Source organism: Camelina sativa, chromosome 3 (genome assembly GCF_000633955.1).
Source record: "Camelina sativa cultivar DH55 chromosome 3, Cs, whole genome shotgun sequence".
Taxonomy (NCBI): Eukaryota; Viridiplantae; Streptophyta; class Magnoliopsida; order Brassicales; family Brassicaceae; genus Camelina; species Camelina sativa.
This window is the reverse complement of record NC_025687.1, coordinates 15,999,228-16,009,882: the sequence shown is the minus strand read 5'-3', so window position 1 is coordinate 16,009,882 and position 10,655 is coordinate 15,999,228. Positions and strand designations below refer to the sequence as shown.

At 30.3% G+C, this 10,655-nt stretch overlaps 1 protein-coding gene across 1 annotated transcript; it reads left to right on the top strand.

Annotated features, from left to right (window-relative positions):
- Positions 328-5,146, top strand: LOC104777257 (probable transcription factor KAN2). Its single transcript, XM_010501470.2, has 6 exons — positions 328-1,475; positions 1,567-1,643; positions 3,012-3,057; positions 3,184-3,328; positions 4,041-4,101; positions 4,805-5,146. Exons 1-6 carry the CDS (start codon positions 746-748, stop codon positions 4,928-4,930), a joined length of 1,185 nt encoding a protein of 394 aa, XP_010499772.1. The 5' UTR covers positions 328-745; the 3' UTR covers positions 4,931-5,146.

Below are 10,655 nucleotides of genomic sequence, written 5' to 3'. Positions count from 1 at the left end.
TCCATTAACTATGAGACCTAGCTAGCTATATATTTTCGAAAATTTCACTTCACAAGTTTATTGTTTTTGGGGAAGCAAAAAAAAAAAAGGAGTAAAAAGATGAAAAATAAAATAAAAGGTGGAATGTAGATTAAGAAAAGAACAATAAAAATGGTTTAAAACAAAAATAAAGGATTTACTTTTCTGCTCCAAAGAAAAGAAAAGAGTGCAAAGAAAGAAAGAAAAAAGAAAGCCATATTTACCATTTACCACTTTTGTTTTTTTATTTATTTCTTTTTCTTTTTCCAATTTCTTTATCTCTTTGCTTTTCTTCCCTTTCTTAACCTAAGTTCCTCTAGCCCCCCATGTCCACACAAACACCTTTCTCTCTCATCTCTCTCATACACACACTCAAGTGTCATTTTCTCACATATACTTCACACAAAAGAAACAACCATTCACTACATACTACCTTGTCATTGATTTTTCTCTCTCTATATCTCTCAAAAATCTTTGCAAAATCTGCTTAACCTCCCAACTATAGAGAAACAACATTCTCAACAAAAGCCAGAAATCTCTTCCTCAAATCCTTAATACCACTTTTCTTTTTCCTCCCTTACCCACAATATAAAAAAATTAGGATAGCTCTCTTTTTCTTATTTTCTTTGTCTTTAATTCAAGCGAACAAGAACTAGGGTTCATCTCTGGAAACCGACTGAAGAATCTATTCAAGAAGAATAATAATAAGTTTTAAAAGGTCTCTTTCATGGAGCTGTTTCCTGCTCAGCCCGATTTATCCTTACAGATAAGTCCTCCAAACAGCAAACCGTCATCCACATGGCAGAGAAGAAGATCAACAACAGATCAAGAAGATCATGAGGAACTCGATTTAGGGTTTTGGAGAAGAGCTCTCGATTCAAGAACATCTACTCTCGTCTCTAATTCCAGCTCAAAGCCAACCAATCATCCATTCCAAGACCTCTCGCTCTCTAACAACTCTCATCAACAACAACAAAAACAACATCAACATCATCAGCCTCACCTTGTCCCTAATTGCAACGGCTCTAACATCTTGACCTCTTTCCAATTTCCGACACAACAGCAACAACAACACTTACAAGGGTTTCTTGCTCATGACCTTAATACTCACTTAAGACCAATCAGAGGAATCCCACTTTACCACAACCCTCCTCCTCATCATCATCACCGTCCGCCGCCGCCATGTTTCCCTTTCGATCCGTCGTCTCTAATTCCTTCTTCCTCCCCTTCTCCTCCGTCTCTTACCGGAAACAACAATACTAGTAGCGTTAGTAACTCCGGTTTGATTACAAACCCTAATTACCACAATCATCATCATCATCACCAGACTCTGAACAGAGCGAGATTCATGCCAAGATTCCCAGCTAAGAGAAGCATGAGAGCTCCTCGGATGCGATGGACCACCACTCTCCATGCTCGGTTCGTTCACGCCGTTGAGTTACTCGGTGGCCATGAAAGTATGTTACTTTTACCTTAAGGCTTATCTCTTTCACATTTCTTAATTACCCTTTTAATAAAGAGTTCTTGTTTTATTCACTTGTTAATTAGGAGCAACACCTAAATCAGTTCTTGAGCTCATGGATGTCAAAGATCTCACCTTGGCTCATGTTAAGTCCCATTTACAGGTAATTTAATTAAAAGTATAGATAGTAATTTCTATGATTGATATATAATAATTAGTTGGGATGAAAAAAATAAGTTATATAGTAAATTTATTACTTAATAGTGTAATAATCTTCTCGGGTATCGATGCATTTGACTCGGTGACTTCCTTAAATCAGAGTTCCACTCGAGTCAGAACAGATCGAATCTTGTTTTCTTCTGATCCTTCCTTTTTTATTCTTATCTTAATTAAATCCAATTTTGCCAACCAATGCCCTTGCTTGAGTTAAGACAAAAGAAAAATGCATTTAAACATTCCATACATATTTATATTATAAATAAAATTTTCATGGTCCTTGATCGACAGTCTTCTTTTTGCAAGTTTTTTAAAAAATAAAATTTCGTCTTGGAAGAATAAACTTGTCCTGTTACAAGTAAACCAAAAATTACTCAATATTACTATTACTGACACACATAGAATAGAAAGTTAGAGAGAGAAATTGAGAGATGGAGAAATTACGTAAGTGATTGTGCTAATTTTCAAGAAAAACATTAGTAGTACTTTGTGGTTTCTTATCATCCATTTTTCTTGGGTTATACACTAACATTTGGACTTTGTTTCTACATAATCATTTAGTTTTACACATTTTATCGTATTCGAATTAAGTACGATTGGGTTTATTTTGGATACTATAGCTCACAAGTCTAGTTTCTTATTAGGGATAATTCTTAGGACAATCTAATTATGGATAAATTCTAAGTAATAAGAATATATCGGTAGGAAAAAAATAATTTTAATAATAATGAAAATAGAAAAATCAGAAAGGGAGAGTACAAGAAACACCATCATTTCTTAATGATGAATTGGTTTTGGTCTTACACACAGTCACGGTGAGAGAGAGAGAGAGAGAGAGAGGAGGTTCATCTAACTTAACCATGGTTCCACTTCTCCATATGTTTAATGGGCTAGATTTTAACCATGGTTAGACACATAAATTCATGCATGGGTACATGAAAATCGCAAACTTCATTAATAATGTCAATTAATGCTTCTGTGTCCGAACAGTTCCATTTTTTTTTTCTAAATTATTCCAATGTGTCTGTGCACATATATATACTAGTAGAATATAATTGTACGCGTATATATATGTTTCTTATTTTGAAAATTGGTTGGTACTATTCAACTGTGTCGGAAGACAACAGGACATTGGTCTCCTTACTTTGGTCTCTTCTTCCTTTGCCATATAATTCGATACATGCATCTATATATATACGGAACTAAGAGTTTTGCTTTTTGACTTATTAATCGAAATTTTAATACTGCTGACTAATACTGTACATGCGTTTTCTTAATTATATTTTTGATGAACATTTTTAAAAAATATTATCAGATGTACAGAACAGTGAAGACAACCGACAAAGCAGCAGCTTCGTCAGGTTAGTGTTAGGGAAAGAATTCAGATTCTTTTGCTGTGAAATTATTGGATATATATGGTTTAATAATGAAATTGTATGATTCTGATAGAAACCCTAATTGTTTTTTTTCTTCTATATGTTATTTAGGACAATCTGATGTCTATGAAAATGGATCGTCAGGAGATAATAACTCAGACGATTGGATGTTCGATATGAATCGAAAATCTAGAGATAGTGAGGAAGTGACGAATCCTCTAGAGAAAGGAAATGGCCTATGGACCAATTCTTCCGGGTACGTGCATATACGGTCTATCTTTACACTTACATTCATGCCTAGATATAGATGATTATTACATCGTTAATAACTATATGTAACGTGAAGTCTCGCTCAAGCATGTACATGTTGCATGCTTTTATATATTTATATATAATATAAGTGTAGTTAAGAATTGGGTTAGGTTTTATGTTTCAGCTTTGTAGTCCTGTTTTGTCTCTTTCTCAGCCACAAACCCAACGAATTGGCATTGAGACAAAACACATGATGGGTTAATCATCATGTGTTGTTCGCTCTCACTCCACAGTCACAACTCACAAGAATACACACACAATATATATATCAAATTAATTCGAGATATATATTTAGGGGAATTAAAGCTCTTTTAGAATGGTTTACACATGAACAAATGGGCAAACACATGGGTTGGAGGAAAAGATTGATTTCTCAACTTTATACTAAATATAAAGTGAGATATATGTCAGAATATAATATTACAACGTTCTAAATTTTGCTTACGTTAAACAAACAGCCATGCCAGTCGACAGAGATAAAAACAACTTTGTTATTACCAAAAGAAAGACGCTTTGTTTTCTTTCGTCTTGTAATTTCATATCTTCCTTTTCACTTTCTTCATCTTTTTGTTTATTTCTTTGATTTTTTACATATTTATTAATTCATTTCTATAAAGCGAATATCACATATAACAAGCTTTTGTTGGCTTTTGCAGAGAAGCACGTTTGCATGGGAAGCTAATCGATAATGTTGCAGAAATTATGCTACCTTCTGAGGTACGATACATCTCTTTCTGCAACATATAACTATGTATACGAAAATATGTGTGTGTATAGTATATGTATTGTACTACATATCAATTTATCTATGCATTGTCCATTTATTTTCATTGCTAAGTCACCCGAAAACATAAAAAGGGGTGCCACAAAAAGGGCTTTCATTAAAGTTTGCTTTAGGAATTTTCAAAAGCAAAGGGTATTTTCGCTATTTAGACATTTATTAGGAAAAAAAATAAAGAAAACCTAACCATGTTGACATTGACCATGATGAGTTTTTTTTGTTTTGACCTTTGACACGCATATATTGTGACTTGTGAAAGCTTATGCCTTGAGGTGCGGTTATCTAAGTTTGTCTTATAGGCTAATATGGGCAAAAGCAAAAACCACGGCAGCTTCCATTGAACAATAAGAAAGAATAAGATGTCTATAATTGTGTCAATGTCAAACACTAGTCCTTAGGACAAGAAATAGGGTAAGCTTAGATCTTAGAACTAATTTCTTAATTAGTTGAAGATTTAACCCCTAGTGAAATGTTAAGATTATTTTTACTTAGTGTTGCATGAGTTTCTGCACTTTATAAACTAATGATACATTATTTACATTTACATGATGATCATTCATATAATAATGCAAAGCATATATTTACACAATGGAAGATTTAGCTAATTGTGATTAATGTTTTTTTTTAAAATTGGAACAGAAGGAAATAGATGGAAAGTGTTCAAGTTATGAAAGAATATCATCAGAAGAGATGAGCTCATCAAGCATCTCGGGAACAAGTCCATTCAAGCCAAATCTTGAGTTTACTTTGGGTCGATCTCACTAAATTTATTGTTTAGCTAGCTAGTAATTAATTAGTATCAAATTAACTTCTATTTTGGCTAATGACTAGTTCAATATTCATATCAATTGAATAAGGTTTTTTTTAAAAGCTCAAATCTCAGTGTCCTCTTGGAAGGTTGACAAACACTGTTCTTTTTCCTTCTCTATTGAGAAGAGCTAGTAAAGAATCAACCACTAGAGGCACAATAAATGTTCTGTTTCTTTGGTTGAACATTTCTTTTTATTATTCTACAATTCCGATAATAAAGATATATAGAAATCTATATAAAGCATAATAATAGAGTAAAAAAAGAAAAGACATAAAAGAGAAAAAGCAGAAAAAGTAAAGAGAGAAAAAGGTTTAAAAGAAGGACAAAAGAGGACATGAATGAAAGAAAGCAAACAAATTAAAGGAGAATGGATAAAGTTGTAAGAAGAATATTTATAATTTTTTCTACATATAAAAGTTCATTTATTTTGCTAAGAAAAAAATGGACGTGAGTTTGGTTAATATATGATTAGTGATTACCTTTAGATTGGCCTTAAGGTTTTAGAGTGGGTATAAAGCATATGAACTGTCTATCACCAGAAGCTTTTGGGAAAGATAATTAACTTATACATTAAAACAAAGAATATCTCTTTATTCTCGTTAAAAGTAAAGAAAAATATCTCGTATATATGTTTTTAGGTCCCAAATATTATTAATATTGGAACTTGTTCTTGGAGTGTATCTATACTATACATGACGATGAATCACTAAAGTCCATTGAATATATCATAAGGAAAAAAGTAAAAGGCGTAGAAGAGAGAAAAAATAATAATAATTCAAATGTATAAGGTAGATAGATGCCCACCAAAGAATGTTTAGTTCATTGCTTTCACTTAAGATTTTGATGTTTCCTTAGTCGTCAACACTCGAGCACACAGAATTATACGAAGCATGACGATTGCTATCCATCGGACAGAAAAAAATAACCAATATATTGAGAGAAATTAATTGCTGCCAAATTGATTTTGTCATGGATTTGATTTGAGCTGACGAAATAATGTTTGTTAAATATTCATAACTGAAATAAATTTTAATATGTGTAATTGTAATTTGAATACGGATATTGGCAAAACAAATCTATGATTAAATTCAAAGTAAAGTAAAAAAATATATATAATGCAATTTTATATTAACCAAAAAAAAAAGGTTTACAAGGATTAAACTTTAAAGAGTATTTCTTTAGTTAAAAGAACAATAAAAATAGAGTAAGTAGTGTTTTTCAACAAAAATAAATAAACAATGAAAATTATGCTTTTCATACAAACAAAGAATGTTTTACATCTATATCCAGTTTTAGTTAAAAAAAAAAAAAACATCTATATCCAGCAATGAAGACATCGGGTTAGTTTGTTTTGAAATAAGGACATAGTAAAAAAATAATCGAATAATGATTTAACTGAAAAACAAGTTTTGGGCTAAACGACCCGAAAAAAAAAATGATTAACATTAGTTAAACTAATTAATGTTTTTTTTTTTTGCACAAACTGGTTGAATTGAATCTTATACTAAAGAAAATCTGAGTGATAGATCAAATAATTTAGTCTAGATCATATGGATGATCGAAGAACAAGTCACCAATGATTTTTTTTGATATGGATGGGTGAGTGGCAACATAACAAAAGATAATCACATTACCTAAGCCAATATCAAGTTGATGACATAACAAGTGATCAAAATTAGAGGCTAAGCCATTATCAAATTGATTACTAATTTACTCAGTTATGTCATTAACTTGATGATGGCGTGTGTAATCACATGATATACAAGATGATCCACATTGGAGCCTAAATTATGATTAGATTAATTATCGAGGTATATATATATCATGAGATTTGATCAATTTTTAGAGTTAAATAGCCGACCAGAGTGATTTGGAATGGGATCAAATGGTGAAGTTGAACAATTTGTATGAGCTTAACGAAATAGATGAACTAGCTAGATGAGTGTTGTGAGTTTATAATTAGCATTTGGACGATCGAACTGATTGAATATTTATGTATCTGGACCGGATGAATTGATCATCTCAAACCAAACTGATAGACTAAGAAAGCATCTAGACTTAGTCGTTGTTCCAATGGATCTTGTCGGAGTTAGGATACCTATTAATCTATATATAAAAAGTTAACTTTTCTCTCTTCTCTTTCTTCTACATTATCATCTACCTAATCAATATTTTTTTTGTTTTTGCATTAAAAATACTATTTTAAATAATCATTAATTGCTTATTTATTATTTACAATTAATAATACTTAAAAATAAATAAAAACGAATTAAATAAATTTTAAAATAGTATAAACAATAACATAAACTTTTTTAGTAAATAAAAAAAAGATATATATAAAATGAATTAAGTAAAATAAATAAAAATTTTAAAATATTAAAAATAATACTATGAATTTGTTATAGTAACAGTGTTATTATTCAAATTATAACAAAAAATGATCATATTCCAAAATTTATAATGAATTAATGGGTTTTAGAATGGAAGTAAGATTTTAATGCATGGTGGAGTAAAAATTTTTTTTTATGTAATTGTATTTATAAAAATCTAAACAGAAATAAAATTGAAGTAGAACATTAGTTTCTAAGAAACAAATACTACAAATATTTATTATTAAATTTCACTTATAAAAAATAAAAAAGTAGGGAAATATCTTTAGTCAAGTGGTTATAACACCATTTCTGCGACCGAACCCACCAGATTTCGACTCCACTAAGTAGTGTTACCCTGCGTAGTAGAGATTGGTCTTGTCGATTCAATGATGACAAAAAAAAATAATTACTTAACTCAATCTAAAAGTTTTAATCTAAAACAAAGATATTGTATGGTTCACATTTTTTTTGGGAAAACTATGAAAAATAATTTAGAAAAGATAATCCATCTAAAAAAACAAAATCAATGATCAGAAAATATAGAAAAAATAAACAACTTAGAAAAATCAATTTTAGTGTGAACATGTTTTTTTAGTGAACGGATATTCATTGTCAGGTTTAAACGTTTCCCCATTTAGACATTCTTGATTTGGTCAAAATTTTATTATGATAGATGATGCACTTGGACAACCCCATTGTAGCGTATAACACTAAAATTGTTCATCAAACATTGTATATTTGCATTTAATGTGGGATATCAATATGTTTAAATGGTCTCTATAATTAGGTCAACTATCGATATTCCACGTTAGAACTTTGAAAAAGATGTTTTCATGGGATATGATTATAGAATGAACTCTTCTAAAGATAAAAGGTCAGAAGATTGTCGACAATATTGTTTACTTTTCCAGTGAGGTTCTTAAGTCATTTTTTGTTATCACGTGATATATTGTTGATTTGTCATAAAAAAATTATTTCGACACTAGACAATATATGATATATATATATATATATATATATATATATTAGTAAAATAAGTACAGTCTTTATACAGATTTATCTTTTAATCTTGAAACGATTATATTTATATTCAATGATTCTTATTAAGAAAAAATTTAAATAAAATCTCACGCAAATAGATATAACAAATAAAAAATTATCTTCAACAATATATCACTTAGTAAAGTAAGTTTAGTGGTTATATAGATTTATACTCAAAATTTTGAATAATTATATTTGAACTCAACAACTTAGATTGATTAAAAAAATAAATTAAAATTATGCGCGCGTGCACGAGTCTAAATTCTAGTATGTTTTATAAAAACATGGTACTTGAAGTCTTGAACCTTATGATCAATATATATGATTAATGAACGAGTGGTTTTATGTTAATCAAAATTTTTTATGTTATGTGGTTTATAAAAAGTTAAATGAACCTAAGAATAAAAACATTTTATTAAGTTCCAGATGCATGAGAAACCAACAAAACTTCACGTAAATCACATCAACGGAACATCTCCGTACAAATTGATTTTTATATAATAACTTCTCTTTATTTATTTCTCGTAACTTCTCTTTTGATTTACATATATAATAACTGAAAATATATATTAACCAAAATCGTAATGTGACCAAAAACAAACTTTAGTTCTTATATACGATTATGGGGCAATTAACTTCGTCTACCAATAAATTATCTAAGAACTATTCATAAACCAAAGAATAGATTGAGAGACTCATCCGATCCAATTTCTCTGTGGCCACGAATAGTTTACTGTACCCTCTAATATAAAACCGAAAGGCCTCCCAGTATTAAAAATATTCAAATCAACATTTGATATCAACCATAAATAAACATATATATATATCAAAATCATCCAAATTCTTGAGGAAAAATCTAAGAATTGACAATTGAAAGTATGGTTGTCTTCACATTGTATGGGTAGTCGCATTTGACAATTGAAACACGGCCTTGTGTCATTGTCTTGTCACGTGCAACGCGAAACATCCCAAACCTTACAGTTTTAAAAATTTCTATTTTTATTTATTATTGTTTTCAAGTTTTGAAAGCAAAACGGTATATAAAAGGCATGCAAAAGGTACTGATCATTCACCAATAATTGCAATAAATGCTATCACATATTTTGCAAACAAAGTTATACTATTTCATACCCCTACAAGTTAAATCTAACCAATTTTAGTTTGCTAAATTAGCTAAATAGATCTTATTGTCAACACACAAACTTTGATTGGTTTTTGTTTTTAATAGTTTATTTTTGACATGTAGATACAAGTTTAAAGTTGTTGGTGCTATATGATGATGAATGATCTTGTGATAATATGACATAAAGAGGGATGGCACAAGTTAGTAGATCCATAAGAATCAGAAGGAGAATTATGGGAAAAAGAGAACAATTGGTCTTACTCTCTCTCTCTCTCTCTCTCTCTCTCTAGCTCAAAAGTCTTTCATCTGTCCTTTCTCCTTGGGCGACCCCCAAATTGATTGACTTTCTTCTTAAATTATTACTACTTTAATCATACAAATTAAAAAAAAAAATTAGGGTAATACTACAAAAGTTTAAAATTGTACTTTTGAGTCGAAAAAAGAAAGTTTGCAATTATATTTAGCAACTCCAGTGACTAGCTTAGCAAGCATGACGCATTGTTGCTTAAAAATCGAAATCATCTCCCTTAAATAGGTAGAGAGATGACTAAACCACATTTACGTAAATGTAAGTAAACTTTTCTTTTCCTCGTGGTATAAGTAAGATTGTTACATGAGCTATTCATATTCACCCACTAAATTAAAAGAAAAAATAAACACTATTATATATATATATATTATAGTATATAATGGGAGTATAATTATAAAGTTTAAAAGATGGCTTCTGTCACTCTCTCACTTTCTCTGTGCGGTTTGAGGCAAAGACTGAAACACTGCTGGATAGTAATTTACTGTCTGTTGTACGAACAGAGAAGAGCACGAAGTCCACAGAATGTCAAAAAGTATATAAATTATTAAACCATCATTACATTATCATTTCAATATTTGGATCTTTTCGTACAGAAGCTCTCTCATCCACGTGTCGTAGTCTCGACGATACGATTGTTGGGTTAGGTCTCTGCTGCTCTGCAAGCCGTCAGATGAGAGATATTGCCAAATGTTGCAAAGATGTTATACTGATCAACAAGAAAGTGACCAGTAAAGTTTACGCTCCTTCCTTGTTTTCACCTTCATGAGACATCATCTCTCTCTCTCTCTCTCTCTCTCTTTCTCCCTTATTCCTTGTTTTTTTTTTTTTTTTTT